The 20,385-nt window shown below is 40.5% G+C and overlaps 1 protein-coding gene across 4 annotated transcripts in view; it reads right to left on the minus strand.

Annotated features, from left to right (window-relative positions):
- Positions 1 to 20,385, minus strand: part of LOC133651914 (calcium-dependent secretion activator 1) — a 304,205-nt gene that overhangs the window by 249,491 nt on the left and 34,329 nt on the right. For all 4 annotated transcript variants that reach the window (XM_062050168.1, XM_062050159.1, XM_062050151.1 and 1 more), the window contains exons 2-3: positions 14,813 to 14,926; positions 11,279 to 11,611 (exon numbers count right to left, since the gene is read on the minus strand). In XM_062050168.1, coding sequence (XP_061906152.1) covers positions 11,279 to 11,611; positions 14,813 to 14,926 — 447 coding nt within the window. The remainder of the gene's footprint in view (positions 1 to 11,278; positions 11,612 to 14,812; positions 14,927 to 20,385) is intronic.

The following is a 20,385-nucleotide window of genomic DNA, read 5'->3' on the forward strand; positions in this document are numbered from 1 at the left end:
GTTGTGGCTAATAGAGTATATATATGTCTTGTGTTTATTTACTGTTTTAGTCATTCCCAGCTGAATATCAGGTCCCACCCGCCTCTCACAGCATCTTCCCTATCTTAATCGATTCCACTGCCCTCTAATCCTTCACTCTCACTTTCCTCATCCACAAATCTTTCATCCTCGCTCAAATTAATAGGGTAATCGTCGCTTTCTTGGTCCGAATCGCTCTCGCTGCTGATGGCCATGATTGTAAACAATGTGCAGATGTGAGGCGCTCCACAACCTGTAACGTCACGCTAGTTCCGGTACAGGCAAGGCTTTTTTTTTTTAGCGACCAAAAGTTGCGAACTTTATCGTCGATGTTCTCTACTAAATCCTTTCAGCAAAAATATGGCAATATCGCGAAATGATCAAGTATGACACATAGAATGGACCTGCTATCCCCATTTAAATAAGAACATTTCATTTCAGTAGGCCTTTAAGTCCAGTCAGGATGTATTTTGGAGTGAAATTCGCCAGCGAGCACACTAGTCTGAGTCCCCTCACTCATCTTTGCTCTGGCATATACATTGACCTAATCAATGACCGTTTAATCTTTTTTGCGTAATATGTAAGCATGATTAATGTGTTTTATTTGTGTGATGAATTTTTGACAGCCCTAATTATGGTATTAAATATTTATATTTTTTCCCACCCCTAGTATTAAAAAAAGTCAAAGATGCATGAATAATTATGTTATGAAGAATTTAAATATTTTCACTTTAGCAGGGGTTTCATTCTCGCTGTTTCAGGCACAGACTAGTTCACTTTTCCAAAGGCTTTTGATGGCTGCTGAGTCCCTACCACAACCCTAATGGCTAAAAGCCATCTGATGAAGGAAGTACGCCCACTTTGCTCTTCCATCACAACATATCCGCTGCATTGGTCTGCAATTGAATTTGTTTTCTGGTATCAGTCGTCATTTCCATAACAAGACATCCCTCCCTTTGTAAAACCTATGCTCTGTGAATATTCTGCTTGCTAAAGAGAGATGTGTTTCTTTCACAACTCCACTGGCTGGTTGGCAGAATAGCTAAGAGTTCATGTGTTTATATTATACAAGTATAGTGAACTAATGGCCAATAGAGCTGGGTTAGGGCTTTTGGAAAGTCGGCTCTGTTCATTTCCAAAACCAGTTCTGATTTTTTGGGAAAATTCAACTTTCAGCTATGAAGTCAGGTGACAGAAGTGGTCCCTCTTCAAAGTCCATCCACTTTGTTCGGTGCACCTTTGCCACTGACAATAAACCAGCCATAGAGCATGATGCTGCCCAGTAAGAGCCTCACACTGACTATTTAAAAAAACAAACTTGTTGTCGATTTGGATAAATACACAGCGTGCACAATTATTATGCTGGTTGTATTTTTGACGGTTCTTGTGTTTTTTGAACAACTAACTAATAAACTAATAATGATCAAATATAAATATAAAAGAGCATAAATCTAAGGTTGTGTCTTTCTAAAAGGAGAATGGCACTTTTTTGTCATCCACAATGCTTATGTGAGACAAAAGCACACAAGTATTTCCCTTTTCTGTGCCTTCTTGATAATAATTTAAAAAAACCGCTAGCACGAGGCGACTAACAATGCAGGTAATGGTGATTCTACCGTATTTTTCGGATTATAAGTCGCAGTTTTTTTCATAGTTTGGCCGGGGGTGCGACATATACTCCGGAGCGACTTATGTGTGAAATTATTAACACATTACCGTAAAATATCAAATAATATTATTTATCTCATTTGCGTAAGAGACGAAGCAAATGTCCGCAATCGTCACACACGTCAGCAATCGTCACACACGTCAACCAATAAGAATTCGGCGGGGGCGGGTCATGGCAGAAGTGCATTGTGCGTCATGGCAGAAGTGCATTGTGGGTCATGGGATGCTAACTGCTGCTACATCCGTAGCTATTAAAATGGATTATTTCAACATTGGTGGTAACTTATAAAAACTGAGAAGGGCTGAACTAAAATGACACCAAAAGGAAATCATATACTGCAGATTACAAGCCGGACGTAGTGAAATATGCAGCAGAAAACGGTGACTGAGCAGCAGAAAGAAAGGAAACGGCGCATACCAGAGGCGACACCGGGAAGGAAGATTTCATCGGATTTCGAGATCAGGAGTGACAGATTGTTTGGTAAACGTATAGCATGTTCTATATGTTATTAGTTATTTGAATGACTCTTGCCATGATGTGTTGCGTTAACATACCAGGCACGTTCTCAGTTGGTTATTTATGCGTCATATAACGTACACTTATTCAGCCTGTTGTTCACTATTCTTTATTTATTTTAAATTGCCTTTCAAATGTCTATTCTTGGTGTTGGATTCTATCAAATAAATTTCCCCCAAAAATGCGACTTATAGTCCGAAAAATACGGTACTACTTTGATGAAAAAGCCGTCTAAAAAAACATACAAAAACTTCCAAAATTGAATTACTACTCCAATCTTATGCGCCTCAATAAAAACGATCCTGAATATTTGTTCAGTACAGTAGCATCGTTAACCCAACAAGGGAATCCCACTAGTAGGTCCACCCACTCGGATGATGACTTTATGAAAGTATTTACTAAGGAAATTTAACTCATTAGAAAGGAGATTAAACATTGCGTGTCCAGCTGCAACTGGGTTCTATTAACGCAGATACAAATGGATGAACGACGGATATTGCCCTCCAAAATAATCTCTCTCTTTTTGAAGAAATAACATTAGAGGAACTCCTGCGACTTGTAAATGGGACAACATGTTTACTTGAGCCACTTCCTGGGAAACTTATCAAGGAGCTGTTTGTAATATTAGAACCGTCAGTGCTAAATTATATTAACTTATCACTTTCCTCTGGTACTGGTATTGGTATGTCAGCTTTAGCCTTTTCTTGGTTTAACTCCTATCTTACTGCCAGGATGCAGTGTGTCTCCCATAACAATGTGACCTCGGAGTATGTTAAGGTAACGTGCAGAGTTCCACAGTGTTCGGTTGTTGGCCCTGCACTCTTCAGCATCTACATGCTGCTGCTAGGTTACATCATAAATAAATAAATAATTACGGTGTTAGCTTTCACTGTTATGCTGATGACACCCAACTCTACATGCCACTAAAGCTGAACAACACGCCAGATTGTAGTCAGCTGGAGGCGTGTCTAAATGAAATTAAACAATTGATGTCCAGCAACTTTTTGCATCTTAACGCTAAGAAAACAAAAAAGCTGATTATCGGTCCTGCCAGACACCGGCACCTATTTAATAATACTACCTTAACATTTAACAACCAAACAATTACACGAAGCGACTCGGTAAAGAATCTTGGTATTATCTTCAACCCGACTCTCTCATTTGAGTCACACATTAGAGTGTTACTAAAACAGCCTTTTTTCATCTCCGTAATATCGCTAAAATGTGTCCCATTTTGTCCACCACCGCCACTGAGGTCTTTATTCATGCGTTTGTTACGTCTCGTCTCGATTACTGTAACATATTATTTTCAGGTCTCCCTATGTCTAGCATTAAAAGATTAGAGTTGGTACAAAAGGTGGCTGCTAAACTTTTGACAAAAGCAAGAAAGTTTGATCATATTACGCCAATAATGGTTCACCCCAAAAAAGTCTGCGGGTTTTAGAGCGTTTTCTATTCGGGCTCTAGTACTCCGAAGTGCCCTAGAAATGCTACCTCAGTAGAAGCATTTAAGTTCCATCTTAAAACTCATTTGTATACTCCCACTTTTTAGCTCAGTTGATCTGCCGTCTCTCTTTTCTGCTGTGCCCCCCTCTCCTGCATGGAGAGGTTATCAGGTGACAACGGATCAGCCTCCACGGAGGACACGCTAGCTGTTCCAAGTCAGACACCAGTGTGGACCACTCCTCTTTGCAGTAGTTGGTAATGTCTCTGTGCTGTTGACTTGTCTGCATTCAAGATGATCCCCTGCTGGTCTCCCAATGCACTGGACTTTCACATGAAGTCGGTACTCGGGGTGGACCACTCCTTATGCGTCAGTCGATGACGTCTCTGCGCTCTGATGTGTCTACATACAAGAGGATCCCCTGCTGGCCCCACTATGGACTGGACTCTCACATTATTAACCTTATCCACTTGGCATCCATTGCACCGGTCACTAGGTTTTGGCACCGAAACTTAGTTTCAATATGGCACCTGTGACAAAAAAAAAAAACGGCAGTAACCAAACCAAAAATTAGTAGCTATCGGTGCTTCATTCTGCTAAATGTAAATGTAACTGAGCCCCTGCAGCAAGTGCTTAACGGTAGGGATGATACTCGAAAGGGGCCAATTTTTGTGGTAAAACACATGCAAGGAACAAGAAGTTGTGTCCAGCTTTTGGTAAGACATGCAAGAAATGTGGCAAAGACAACCATTTTGCTGCCAAATGTAGGTCACACGCTGAACAAAATAGAAGACAGAGAGCCGTGCATGCTGTAACAGAGGAGACTGATGCATATGAGGATGTCGCCACAATAACAGAAACATGTAAAAACCAGGAAATGGTGAACCATTTGCAGGAGAACAAACCTCAAAGTCAGCAACTTTTCGCAGGTATGTTGCTGAACCAAAAAATGGTTGACTTCCAAATAGACTGTGGTGCCACCTGTAATGTTATACCTATTCAACTGCTGAGCCCAAACACACAGTTGGAGCCAACAGAAAAGGTGTTGTTGATGTACAACAAGAGCAAACTGTGGCCACTGGGCAAGTGTAAGGTAAAAATCAGAAATCCTCGCAATAATAAATTGTACAGATTGGAGTTTCAAGTGGTGGACCAGAAGGATAAGCTTCCTTTGATTGGCAGGAAGGCCTGTGAAGAATGATAACATTATGGCGATGGACAGTATTGTTAAAGGACATTGTGCTGTCGAGGACAACGTCGAGGGAGGCATGACACTGGAAAACATCAAAGTGGAATATGAGGATGTTTTCAGTGGTGTGGGATGCCTGGAGGGGGAGTACCACATAGAACTGGACAGAAGTGTACCCCCAGTGAAACTGCCTAAACGCAGAGTGCCAGTAGCTCTACTGACACCACTGAAAAAGGAACTAGCAGAACTACAAAATAAAGAAATTATTGCACCAGTAGAATGTAGCACTGACTGGATAAGCAGCATGGTGACAGTGACGAAACCAAATGGAAGACCTAGGATTTGCATTGATCCGAAACCGCTGAACAAGGCGCTGAAAAGAAGCCATTTTCCACCTACCAGGTTGGCCAAGGACTAAACAGGAGCTGCAACATGACATTCAGCACTATTTTTCATTTCAGGATGAACTTAGTGTACAGGATGGTATTGTATTTAGGGGTGAAAGGGCAGTTATACCTGATAAACTGAGAACTGATCTTACATGCCGCATTCATTCATCACATTTAGGAGTTGAGGGATGTCTCAGGAGAGCACGTGAATGTGTATATTGGCATGGTATGAATGACCAGGTAAAGACTTTTGTTTCAAAGTGTGACATTTGTAGATCAGTAGACCCCAAGCAGCCAAGAGAGACACTTAAACCACATGATATGGTGTTTAGACCATGGGCCAAAGTTGGAACGGATTTGTTCAAATGGAAAAACAGGGATTATTTGATTACAGTAGATTATTGCTCCAATTTCTGGGAGGTAGATTACCTGCCGGACACAAAAAGCAGCACTGTAATTCATAAGCTGAAGGCTCACTTTGCAAGACATGGCATATCGGATGTGGTTGTGTCAGACAATGGGCCACAATATTCGTCCGAAGAGTTCCAGAGATTCAGCCTAAGGTGGGAGTTTGTGCACAGAACTTCATCACCGGGATACCCACAGAGCAATGGAATGGCCGAGTCTGCTGTAAAGACAGCCAAGCGACTTATGCTAAAAGCTGAAGCTGCCGGGCAAGATCCGTACTTGGCTATGCTTGATCATCGAAACACACCCAGTCAAGGCCTGGAGACAAGCCCTGCACAGAGACTGTTTAGTAGGAGGACTCGGACCCTACTGCCAACAAAAGATACCCTCTTGACACCAAGGGTCATGGACTGTGAGCAGGGACTGAAAGGCAACAGACTGAGGCAGGAAAGATATTACAACCGCTCAGTCAAGGACTTGGATGGTCTCAAGAGTGGAGACAGTGTGAGAGTTCAGCCCTTTGAGCCGTGTAAAGTCTGGAAAGTCGCAAAGGTGGTGAAGGAGGTGCACCCCAGGTCTTACGAGGTGAAGTTGGAGTCAGGTGCTGTTCTGCGGAGGAACCGTTGACACCTCAGGCGCAGCCATGAAACACCTGCCCCGCCTCTACAATCAGGAATATTCAATGACACGACTACGATGGATATTCAACAATGTAGAGATGACCAGTCGGTTGCTGTGACCAGAGCAGGTCGTAGAGTTTTTCGTCCACATTTTCTGAAAGACTATACACAATGACTTTTGAAGCTGAAAAAAAAAAAAAATTGTAACAAGTTGCTGCGTTACATGTTATTTTAGTTGTGTTTGGAAAAAAAAAAAAAAAAGGGAAGATGCAAATATCTTGCTATTTGATGTGAAATTTCTCTGTTAAGACAAAAAGAAAACCATACTGTAAAGGTAAAGAATGACAGGTGATACTGTTATTTTTTTGTTTTCATCCTGGGTTGGTTTGTAAGTAAGATGATACTTTCATGTTCTACTGTAACTGTTTTATAGAATGTCTACAATCTAAGTTTTATTGTATTTTGCAAAACAATGTTTTTCTATATAATTAGGCAGGATAGGGTTAAGGTAAAGTAATCTCTATTGAAAAAAGAAAAAAAAAAGAGAAAGAATGTTACAATATGATTGTTACATTGATACTCCAGCATATTAATATATGTTGCAGGGGGGAACGTTTAGAGTGAGACACACTGTACAGGAAGTAAGCGGGCTAGTGTGAGTGAGTCACCTGGAATTGTACCTGCACGGAAGTTGCCAATAAAGTACAAGTGAGCAACTATACTGCTCTAACCGTCCACTCTTTATGGTTGGGAATATAACGGACTAGAGTGAAACACATATATGACATCTCCCTTTTTTAACTTTTGTTTTTCTTTCCTTGTAAACAAAACAAAATCACACTGTATATGTGTTGTCTGTCTAATTATAAATAATGCAGACGAGGCGTGTTGGCTGAGTTCTTGACGTTTACTTTAAAAGCGTGCTCATAACCTCATTCTTAGCTGCCGGGTGACGACATGCAACAACACTTTTCGGGGCTACCGCGCATGCTCGTCACTCCCGTTGCATGCTGGGTAGTGTACTTGTTATATTCCTAGCTCAAAACATCACATCTTTCCCCCTATAAAGAAATAATGTTAACTCAATAAAGTGTATTTCTTTTTTTAGCTTTAACTTTTCATTTTTTAGCATTGTAACCACATTTGCAAACAACTTTTCTCTTCATAGAATTTTCTTTCAATAAAGAAATAAAGTGCAAAAATGTCAAAGCATCATAACAAACAGTTATGTCAAATAGCAGCGGAAGTGCACTTTTTGGAGAGCTGTATTATTTTCAGTTTTGTGCCCAGGGGACTGATTTTATTTAACACTATATTATTATTTATACACCTATAGTGATCACAGAGACAGGTTGTTTTTGTGTTACTGTATATATTTGTTTTACTTAAAAATCCCACTTAAAATACTTTGGGTAACAACAGTCAATATTTATTTATTTTATTTTATTTTTTTAGGGGGGCAACGGTCAATATTTATTTATTTTTTAGATTTTATTTGTTTCTTATATAATAAAAGTGAGCTCTTGTTAAACCAATTATTATGTGTTTTTTTCCATGTACAATAACCTATCTGGACTCGATAAGAGAATCGATAAGGAATCGGTTCGATAAGAGGATTCGATAATAGGCTTGAACTCGATCATTTCTTATCAAACATCATCCCTACTGAACGGTGATATTGTATAAGTAGGGATGATGTTTGATAAGAAATTATCGAGTTCGAGTCTATTATCGAATCACGATGTTAAAAAAATTACAAAAATCCAAACTTTACACACTAAACACATATAATCTTTTTATTTTTCTTAAAGAGGTGTGTGTGTTTTGTTGCTCCTCTTATTCTCCCTAAACGTCCGACGGGAGCTATCTAAATTCACCCTATAGTCAGTGCATACGAGCGGTGGGTAATTATATGCCTAAATATCAATAGTGTGGTACCAGACGAGCTGTCTTGGAACCAGAACTACGGCAGCACTCCCAAGCGCAATGGTTCACCCGCTCAACACACAAAAGTAAAAGCTGCAATAAACGTCCCAAACAAACAAACAAGTACATTCACCTAACGCAGTCTATCTCAAATAGTGGGGCGGGCCCCCCTGGGGAGGCAGGGTGCAATACCGGGGGGCGACCTCGGGGAACATGCTTTTTTTGCAGTACCGTAATATGAAGAAGCGTATGGAGCACAGTGGGAGACGAGGACAGACCAGTGTATTGTTTCCGTCATCGTTAATAAGCTTACAATGTTAGGCACAGGTATAGTTATAACAATTTTATAGACAAATAGTGATGGCTATATTTGATAACAAAGTATAATTGTAATTGGAAAAAAACACAAATATTTTTGTTGAACTAGTGAGTCACTTAGTAAAGTCATGGATGTAAGATTGCATATCTGTTACAAGTTTTTTTGTTCAATTATAAAATGAAGCTTTTTATTAAATGTAAACTACATAAATTCATGATTATACTGTAATGGCGGCGGAAATATGAAGGAGGCAGAATAACTGCACAAGTCAGCCTTTTATTTGTTTTCACAAAACTAGCATTGTATAGCTGGCAGGACCGCGACACACACTCACGAGAACAGCTACTCTAATACACACCTGGGCAAATTAAGGCCTGGGGGCCAAATGCGGCCTGTTAAGCTTTTCAATCTTGCCCCCTGGACATTCACAAATAATTTTTTTTTTAGATCTTTAAGATGGAAACTGTAGCTGCCATTATGATGTGCAGTGATGTTTTCAAATGACCGTAAGTCTTGAACTATACAAAGTATTTCAATAGTTGCAATCTGCACGTTTGCATGATATACTAGTTACTATGGTAATCTAATTAGTTACTATAGTAATCTAAGTCACAGCAGCTCAGACGAGGCACCAAGCAGTGTGGGTGGGGAGCGTTTCCACAGAGTGTTTCCAGAGCGGCCAGCCTGGGTGTCAGGGACAGAGACGGAAGGAGATTTTTACAACAAAGTTCTAAAGTTTAGTGATATATCAGATGTATCAGATTGTAGGTGGATTTATTTTTTACCCTTCGCGTTCATACAAACCCCGTTTCCATATGAGTTGGGAAATTGTGTTAGATGTAAATATAAATGGAATACAATGATTTGCAAATCATTTTCAACCCATATTCAGTTGAATATGCTACAAAGACAACATATTTGATGTTCAAACTGATAAACTTTTTTTTTTTGCAAATAATCATTAACTTTAGAATTTGATGCCAGCAACACGTGACAAAGAAGTTGGGAAAGGTGGCAATAAATACTGATAAAGTTGAGGAATGCTTATCAAACACTTATTTGGAACATCCCACGGGTGCACAGGCAAATTGGGAACAGGTGGGTGCCATGATTGGGTATAAAAGTAGATTCCATGAAATGCTCAGTCATTCACAAACAAGGATGGGGTGAGGGTCACCACTTTGTCAACAAATGCGTGAGCAAATTGTTGAACAGTTTAAGAAAAACCTTTCTCAACCAGCTATTGCAAGGAATTTAGGGATTTCACCATCTACGGTCTGTAATTTCATCAAAGGGTTCAGAGAATCTGGAGAAATCACTGCACGTAAGCAGCTAAGCCTGTGACCTTCGATTCCTCAGGCTGTACTGCATCAACAAGCGACATCAGTGTGTAAAGGATATCACCACATGGGCTCAGGAACACTTCAGAAACCCACTGTCAGTAACTACAGTTGGTCGCTACATCTGTAAGTGCAAGTTAAAACTCTCCTATGCAAGGCGAAAACCGTTTATCAACAACACCCAGAAACGCCGTCGGCTTCACTGGGCCTGAGCTCATCTAAGATGGACTGATACAAAGTGGAAAAGTGTTCTGTGGTCTGACCTTGTTTCCTCTTCGCTCCCAGACTAGGTAAAAGACTGCGGCAAGCCCGCCGATGCCCTCTGCAGCCCACACTGGGTAATTACAGTTCACTACATAATATCTACTGGTCAACAACAATATATTCATGAAACAGGATGTGTGTTAAAGCACTCGTGTTTCCACAAGGATATCTCCTGCTTTTCCCCATCTACTGACTACTTTCATCCTCTTTACCGCTTCACTAGTTAACCTATACTATCCAAACCTGACATTTTTTTTAATCATTCAAAGCCTTCATTTTTTGATTTTTCATTGCTTCACACGCAGGCTAGTTTAGCCTAGCGTTGCTAGCTCCGAAAACACCACCACACTTCTCTTAGAGAGGTTATCCCTGCTCAACATGTTAGAAAAGAATAATAGTAATTTAGACAACGTGGACACGCCAGTTACCACAGGCTGCACTCAGCCTACTGCCTGGCTCACGTAGCTAGCTTTGACTCTAGCCATAGTTTTGACTCTAGCCAGCAAGCCATGGTGCGCTGGAAAGCATGGAAAAGCCAGTTAATGTAGGCTGCACTCGGCTGTACCCTCGGCTGTATTCGGCCTGCTAGCTCATGGTTTGCAAGCTAACCATGGTGCGCGAGAGAGTGGCCGAGTTAGCGGTCTTATACAGATATCTAAAAAAATCCCACTTTGGCAAGAAAAATAGCGATACTCTGCTATATAGCAGACATTTGGGATGCCTGGTAAATAAGACCACCCACAAAACGGCGCAAAGATGGTCAGAAAGCAGCTTGAAAACGGTCCGTAAAACATGATCAATGCAACATGTTGACCAAAGAACCATCATTACAGGTTATGCAAACAACAAGAAAGTGTTTTATCCATTCATCCATTTTCTACCGCTTTTCCCTTTCGGGGTCGCGGGGGGTCGCTGGAGCCTATCCCAGCTGCACACGGGAGGAAGGCGGGGTACAACCTGGACAGGGCGCCACCTCATCGCAGGGCCAACACAGATAGACAGACAACATTCACACTAACGTTCACATATAGGGCCAATTTAGTGTTGCCAATCAACCTATCCCCAGGTGCATTTCTTTGGAGGTGGGAGGAAGCCGGAGTACCCGGAGGGAACCCACGCAGTCACAGGGAGAACATGCAAAACGACCCCTTTAATACTTATCAATTGCACACTGACCTGGCAAGCATTATAGAGGAGTTGGTGCTCAAACTTCTTGATGCCCAGAATCTGCTGAAACATCTCATACAGCTGGTCTTTGCTGAGGATGAGTTCAGAGGCGGCGCTGGCAGTCAGTCTCTGCTGATGTTTCCTTGGGTCCTCCTCCCCACGATAGATGGTGTCAAATTTAGCAATCCATGAGCTGAGTACAGTCTCTTTGCTCAGGCCATCAATCTCTGGCAAACTGCGCACACGCTTCTCGATGTGCTTCTTAAAAACCTCCCGAGAGTCACTGGCTGAGCATCCCCCGCTCTGCACCATCCGACATACTCTGTCACTTTTCAGGAAAACCTGGAGTCAACAAAATCGAAATTGTTACACATGTTTATTAAAATGAGTGAAGTTACCAGTACAGAACAGTACAGAAAGTATACTTAAATATCAGGGGTGCATAATTTTTTTTATTCACATCCAAATCTTGATTCAAATTTATTTAGATTCTGAATGGATTCATAATTTTAAAAATAAAAAGTGTATTTTTTTGTTTTTTAAGAATCAATTTTTTAAAATAAGTTTTATAGGCCATCACTGCGCTTATTCACTGTGCGTATATATCAGCAGTCAAGAGGATCTTTTGTAAGCTGTTTTAAAAAGGTTTTATTATAATTGCTATACCAAATAATATATTGCGAGAATCAGTTTGAATCGAGAATCGTCACCTCAAGAATCGGAATCGAATTGCTACATGTGTTGCAAAATTGACATCCTTTTCAAATATGTTTTTTTGTTGCTGAGTAATCGACGAAGGTTTTCTTGTAAATTTAAAAAAATGTTCATTAGATATAGTAATACTACTAAGAAAGTGAAAACATGTGGGTTACGAGCCACCCCACTGCTAGCTGTCATAGCCCTTGTCAGAATGAACACAGTAAGATCCGACCAAAACAGCCAATTTTAATCGCTAGCGTTATCTTCTAGCTAGAGATAGAGATAACTTTGTTTTTCCAGGCTTGGGAAGGAAAAAATTAGAGTAAAAGACAGTGTTGAGAAGAATAAGTGGATAATATTCATGTTATTTAAGAGAGAAATCATCAAAAACAGGACAAGAACGTATAGCAGTTGGAGCGTAGCACTGCTGGACTGCACCATACTGAAGCAGAATGAGTTAAAAACGACAGCAAGAACGTTAAAATGTATCCATTAAGTTTAAAAAAGCTGCTGATTGTGTGTTTGACGAAGAAGCAGCTCAAAGGACATACTGTAGAACTCCACTCTCCATGGTAAATAACATTATTATCATTACATTACTTCTTAAAAGTACCGTAGTTGTATAGTACATTGTATTGTATTATTTATCATACAATATTGCTCATCTGAAAGGTTTTTATTCTCTATAAAAGGAATTTGGGGCCTCCACCCCAAAAACATACTTTGCAGGTCAAAAAACGGGGCAAATATGTGCCTTTTGAAGTGTTAATGTGAAGTGTTCAAAAGGAGTCTCTTGGAGAAGTGGCTGACAAGTTAGCATGTGTCACTTGCATCGCTGACAGTGACGTCATCCCCATCATTGTTTACTGAAGCAGAGATGCTGACTGTGCGTTATGATAAACGCGCATGCTTCGCCAGGCTCTGCTTTTTATCCATAGACTTATCAGATTACATTTTTTATCATCTATAGCAGGGGTGTCAAAAGTGTGGCCCGGAGGCCATTTGCGGCCCGCAGCTAATGTTTTAAAGGCCCACGGCACATTCTAAAAATACTATTAAAATAATCAAAAACATAACAAAAGTGGAATAAAAAAGCTTACAGGTGAAATGTAATTTATAAAAAGTTGCGATGTTGACTAATAAAACAAAGCTGGTTTTTTTCTTTAAAACTGTCATTGCTCGAAACATAATATTGAATCATAATCAATGTTTTTATGAATTATTGACCTATTCAAGGCTCTGATTACTTCACATCAAATATTCCATCCATCCATCCATCCATCTTCTTCCGCTTATCCGCGAGGGCAGCAGCCTAAGTAGGGAAGCCCAGACTTTCCTCTCCCCAGCCACTTCGTCCAGCTCTTCCCGAGGGATCCCGAGGCGTTCCCAGGCCAGCCGGGAGACATAGTCTTCTCAACGTGTCCTGGGTCTTCCCCGTGGCCTCCTACCGGTCGGACGTGCCCTAAACACTTCCCTAGGGAGGCGTTCGGGTGGCATCCTGACCAGATGCCCGAATCACCTCATCTGGCTTCTCTCGATGTGGAGGAGCAGCGGCTTTACTTTGAGCTCCCCCCGGATGGCAGAGCTTCTCATCCTATCTCTAAGGGAGAGCCCCGCCACCCGGCGGAGGAAACTCATTTCGGCCGCTTGTACCCGTGATCTTGTCCTTTCGGTCATAACCCAAAGCTCATGATCATAGGTGAGGATGGGAACGTAGATCGACCGGTAAATTGAGAGCTTTGCCTTCTGGCTCAGCTCCTTCTTCACCACAACGAATCGATACAGCATTCGCATTACTGAAGACGCCGCACCGATCCGCCTGTCGAATATTCCACTTTGAAAAATATTTTTTGTGGAAGATTTTGCATATTTTGTGTGTTCGCCATAAAAAAAAATAGTTTTCTTCGACAAAAAAGGGCAGAAAACAAACAAACAAAAAAACAACATAAACATTTTTTAAAAAACATATCATTTATGACAACTTTTTTCCAAAACACAATATAGAATGTGAGATATAACAGTATTATGCATACATTTATCTTTTGTTTTCAAAACGCTTACAAAAAAGTGGGACCCCAAAAATTTACTTTGGGACCCCATTTTTATGACTTGATGGGTCCCTGGGACCCCGTTTTGAAAATGTCTAGCGCCAACACTGCTTGAAACAAGCACATGGTGATTTATCGACGCTGGAAAACTTACCGACTTAATTTTCCTTTATCATCGGTTAATTGACTTATTGAATATCGGCACAGGCCTTTTCTTCACAAATATAATATCAATATGAAACATTACATGCATTGGCGAAAAAAATTGTTTATGTCTTTGCCTCTATCTTTTTTACTTTGTTAAAATCAAATGTAGCCGAGCCAAAATGTTCATTAGTGTTTGATAGACACATTAATCAGTCTGAGGAGTAAAAGTTGGCACTCTTTTATGTGAACTGTTACGCAACATCTCTTATGTGGGAAGCTGAAATATCCACAGCCTGTAGAAATGTGTGCACGACAACTATGAAGTTGCCATGAGGCAGCGCATATTTCCCTGTCAACGTCAGTTTTGATACATCTCAACTTTGCCTTGAAAAAGGGCATTCGGCAGGATTTTGAGCAAACGCAAGCTTTGTACATGAGACCCCAGCTCCCTTAATCGATCAACAATTCTCGGTTTTAGCTCTTGTATAACACCATGTACTTTCAAATGAAAATAATGAAATATTAAAAATGACAGTTGTTGTTTGTTAATTATTTTGTTTATTGGCTTAAAAACTTGGCCAACAAAAAATTATTCAGATTCTGATTAATTCTGTGAATGTGATTATGGATGTTTTCTTTCCTTACTCACCTCATAGTAGCTCTGGACGGCGTTGACGAACGCCTCATCTGCTACAATCTGGGTTTCTCCATTGAGGAATGCCTGGAAACGCTCTTTGACTGTCTGCAGCTGCTGCTTACTGATCTGAATAAAACACAAAAAGAAAGACAATACAAAGTAATTACAGTAACTCACAGTCAACATCTGTCTAGTAACACTTTACAATGTGTAAACAGCACAAAGGTCTTCATTTTCAAGTGTTATTTTGGCCATCATTTTAGTGCAAATATTAATATTTACAAAGATGGTTAGACGCTAGATTTACAGCATTAAATAATCAGCTCAGAAAGGACAATTTCTTCACTTTTTTTAATAATTTTTTTTTAATTACTTGTCCTGTTAGTCATTTGAGCAAATAATGTTGATATCGATGCGTCACCATGCTAATGTGATTGTCAATATTGCTACACAACTTATAATAGTACGTAGATACTTTATGGAGCAGAGCCAGAGCCTCTAAGTCACCTGTTGACTGGCTTGCTTTTAGGCAGTGTAGAAACATTTACAGTCAGGATTCAGAACTGGCCTTGGATGTATCATCGCTATACTTTTAAGGTCCTTGATGATATCATCATGTCCATGGACAATTAACTGGTCTGCATAGCTGTCTTCTTAGATTAGATCATAACATCCTCTTAAATAGACACTTTAGTATTGGCTTGTCCAAGAGTTGCATCAACTGGTTTGTCAGCAACCTCAATAACCACATACAAGTGAAGTCTGAAAATACTGTGTCAGATCTGCTTAACATATCTAAACGTGTGCCACATGGTTTCATCTTGGGCCCAATGTTATTTTCTCCATGATGTGGCCAAGGCTATTGGCGCCTCCCGGATACATCCTAATGCTGACGATACCATCATCTACAGTGTATTTATTTGGTCCTTCACTCTACTATGCAGCAATCACCCTTTATAGCAGCCTCACTTTTACTGAGAAATATTGTTATGACCTTTGCATGTCAATTCAAATAGGACCAAATGCATGTGGTTTAATTTTATTTGTATTAATTTATTTATTTATTTGCCAGGGACAGTACAATAAAACATTGCTACCCATAGGTAACTGATGTCAAAGTACATAAAGCTTTAAGCCACAGGCTAATTTGCAACCCTTGTCCCTGGTTAGGCTTTTAAAAAAAAGGTGAAGAAAGGCTATGGAGAGGATATAAGTAGAAAAAAATACATTTAGTTTAGATAATAATGAGTCATATTGTCATGTCTGTTCATGTTTTTGTTTTGGCCATGTGTCTGTTTTTTTGACTCTTTTTAGTTCCTGGTTGCACTTCCTTGTTTGGTTTGGTTTCCATGGTCACCCATTAGTTTTCACCTGTCTTGTCACGCACCTGTTTCACGTTTCGAGTCACACACCTGTTTCCACTGATCATGTCACTGTTATTTAAAGCCTGTCTTTTTCTGTTGGTCTTCCTGGCGACATCACCTTCTCCACACAAATGTATGCTCTGCACCTGTTTACCCTAGTTCTTGTTTCATCTCATGCCAAGTAAGTTTTGATTTAATGTTTATAGTTTTTATGCCCAAGTGCATGTCTTTTGTTTTTCATAGTCAAGTTTTTACCTCCGCTGGGAGCGCCTTTTGTTTATACCTTTTTTGAGTTTTGTTAGTGTAGAATAAAATCATGTTTTTACCTCCACGCCATGTTTGCTTAAGTTCGTTTGCATCTCGGGAAAGCAACCCACGCAGGAAACTGCATCATAGTCCATGTTCTGACACATATATTGGAATATGGGATCCATTATTTAAATTTGTTTTAACTATTAAATTAATCTAAAATATGACTTATTTTATCTTTGTGAAAAATATTGGACACAATGTGTCATCAAGCTTATGAGATGTGATGCAAGTGTAAGCCACTGTGACACAACTGTTCATTTTTTAAATGTTTTTATGTTATTTTATTTTTTATAAATGGCTGTGACGATAATGTAAATGAGGGATTTAGAATCACTGCTATGTTGGAATCCTTATTAATATTGATACTTTTGTTGATATTATTCATTTTTGTTTGACTACTTTTGGATTGTTTTGTGTCATGTTTGTGTGTCCTCTCAATTGCTCTGTTGATTGCTATTCTGAATGTTGCTGGGTTTGGTTTTGGAATTGGAATTGTATTATTATGGTATTATTGTGTATTATTTTGTTGGACTGATTAATTAACAAAACTAAATTAAAAAATTTAAAAAACACATACAAAAGGATTAAGACAAGTACAAAATTAAAATACATTAAAAATTATAATTGGCCCCATTCGTCCATACAACTCAACTCAACTCAACTCAACTGTCAGCTTTATTGTCAATTCTTCACATGTACAAGACATACAAGGAATCGAAAAAGGTAGGGGAAAAAAGGTGCGAAACAGGTAAACATTGGGTCGGGGGTTGAGTAAAAAAAATATTTAGCCTTAGGCTGGAGGGGGTCCAGATTGAGGCCAGAAAAAAAACCTCAATAGTCATAGCACACATAAAAAAGTTACAAAGAATTCACAAGACTCGCAACAGAGGGGAGGGAGTGGGGGCTACGGAGGGCAGGCTGCTGCTATCTAAGCGCTGCTCAGCCGTCCATCACCCCTAAAGGATTCAAGCATTGAAAGCGCTGGATGGGGGTGGGGGATGTGGGGTGTGTATTTTTCGTGGATGCATGTGTGTGTGTGTAAGCCTGCAGAGTGTCTCTGTTCCACAACCTTGGTGCTCTTGCAACCGCCAGTCAGTCGAAAGTCAACAACAACAGGTGTGTGTCCATGAGAGACAAGAAGGGAGTTTGTTGTGTCTTCGTCGCACTATCCTTCGGGAGAGTCTCGAAGCCAGGGAAACAATCCAAATTAGAATGATTTGTTTGCGAGCGAAAATATCATTTGCTTTTCACTCTTAATTGTCTATTACTGGTCCTCAAATTCATCCTGCAGAGCAGACCATCCACAGTTCTGCCTGCACCCTCCAATCATTTGTGGCAGCTTTGGGGTACTTAGAAGGCTGCCAGCAACTTCCAATTTGTTGACAAACCAGAGCAACGCTTACTCCAATCAGCAGATGTGCAGTTGTCATAATTGTGAATAGGTGGATATCTTCACGTCCTCGACTGAAAGGGTCGCCAGGTACGCGGCACTCCTTCTTCTCCCAAGAGTCTGTCGTGTGTCCAGCAACAACCGCTCCGTCAAGACAGGCAGGTTCCCCCAAACCCAAGAGCTTGTCAATTTCGTGGAGAGGCCAGTTAATTAGTTCCATTGTTTAGATTTGGAGAGCAGTGCAAAAAGAGGCAACAAGAAAGTTAAGACAAGACAAGACAAGACAAATAAGCAAGCAGGAGAGATAAGGGAGAGGGAAAGGGAGTGTCCGCCCTCGATGAGTGGCAGTGAGAAAAAGTGCTCACTCTTATTTTCCTTAAGCCACTTTTTCTGTTTTTTGGGGAAAAGTTTCATGTCCGACCGTGACTTTAACTCCAATGGCAAAGAGTTCCACGGATGTGAGGCCTTCCCTGAGAACGCAGACTGACCCAGAGTCGTCTGGCACCTTTTCACGCTACAGCTCCCACTGACCGCAGCTCAAGTCCGCACACCTTCACTACTGTCTGTATCTTTGTATTTCTTTACACATTACATCAGCGGCTAATCCATTAAGACATATAAAAATAGCTTTTTTAAAAAGGAGAAATGTATAACAATTTTATATTTTAGTTTTTGTTTATATATGAGGACAACATAGTCTTGACTTCACATTTTGTGGCCTGTCTCCTGACAATGGCACAATACGACACATGTGATAAAATCATTGCATGCATGAAAACTTGTGCAGCTTGAAAAGATAAACAAGGTCTAAACAGCCTGAAACAATTTATATTTATTTTCATGGTTTTAGTCATTTTTTTAATATGGCCATCAAATTTTTGCTTATGGTCCAAAATAACACACAGATATTTAAATTTCTTTACCTGCTCTATTTTATTTTGATTAATGTTGACCTGAATTTCATTTAGTGATTGTTTCTTCAAAGAGAAACACATTGCAACCGTTATTTTATTATTCAGGGTTAAACAGTTATTTTTAAGTTATTGATACTTCAGCTTACTGTCTGTTTAATATCTCTGAGGCCTGTTGAGGGGTGTGTGCTGCCACATAAATGATTTTATCATCTGCATACATTTGGCAGATGGTATTTTTGCAAATATTGGGGAGGTCATTTATATATATACTGAAAAGCAGCCGATCCAAAATAGATCCTTGTGGCACACCCAAATCCCAATTTATTATTTCGGATTTTACACCATTTATTTAAAAACATTGTTGTCGCACTTCAAGATATGATTTAAACCAATTTATGGTTTGTTTTGATACATGAAATTGTTTTAATTTTTTTATCAAAACTAGTTAATTTACAGTGTCAAAAGCATTTCTAAAATCAAAAAATATGACTCCAACATATTTTGCCCTCAACCAAACTACATTTTATATATTCGGTGAACTGGCACACAGCCATTTCAGTAGAATGTTTGGGCCAAAATCCAAACAATGTCCCTTGTCCCCCTTGGGTTACTTATGCTGATGGCTCAGAATTACAGTTTGTCAGTGCATACAAATACTTGGGCCAATAACTTTCCTTCAAGACTCACATCAATAACGTGCAGGCCAAAGTTAAGGTCAGATTGGTGTTCCTCTACGGTAATAAAGCTTCATTCACAAGCTTTGCCAAACATACTCTAGTGAAGATCACCATGCTGCTCATGTTTAATTATGACGATGTCATCTAAAAAATGGATTCCACATGTGCCCTTAAGGGACTGGATTTGATGCTGTCAAACCGCAGCTTCATTCTCCAGACCAGTGATGGCCAGCGCAGCAGGCTCAGGAGGCTGAGAAACGGGGTCCCACAAGGGTCTGTCCTCTCACCGATGCTCTTCAACATCTACATCTTTGACCTACCGGTGACGACATCTAGAAGGTATGGATACGCGGATGACCTAGCCATCATGCTACACCGGCCCACATGGAAGGCGGTTGAAGAGGGTCTCAATCGGGACATGGACGTCCTGGCTGCCTACCTTCGGAGCTGGCGACTGCAGCTCAGTAAGGGAAAGACTGTATCAGCAGCATTCCACCTCTGCAACAGGGAAGCAAGAAGGGAGCTGGAGATCTTAGTGGACAACAAACCCCTGGAGTTCCAGCAGGCCCCAAAGTACCTGGGCGTATGCTTGGACAGGACACTGTCCTACAAACAACATTTGGATGAAGTGAGGGCTAAAGTAACAGCAAGGGTCTCACTCATCCGGCGCCTAGCTGGTACAACCTGGGGGGCCTCGGCCAAGGTACTACGTATCTCCACACAAGCCCTCGTATTCTCTGCAGCTGAGTACTGTGCCCCAACCTGGTGTAGAAGCCCACATGCCAAGAAGGTCGATACGGCCATCAACAATGCCCTCCGGATCATAAGTGGCTGCCTGAAACCCACCCCCGTGTTCTACCTGCCAGTCCTAGCAGGGATAGCGCCAGCCGGCCTACGGCGAGAAGCCGCTACCCTCGCCCTGGCAAGG

Source organism: Entelurus aequoreus, linkage group LG01 (assembly GCF_033978785.1).
Source record: "Entelurus aequoreus isolate RoL-2023_Sb linkage group LG01, RoL_Eaeq_v1.1, whole genome shotgun sequence".
NCBI classification, from domain to species: Eukaryota; Metazoa; Chordata; class Actinopteri; order Syngnathiformes; family Syngnathidae; genus Entelurus; species Entelurus aequoreus.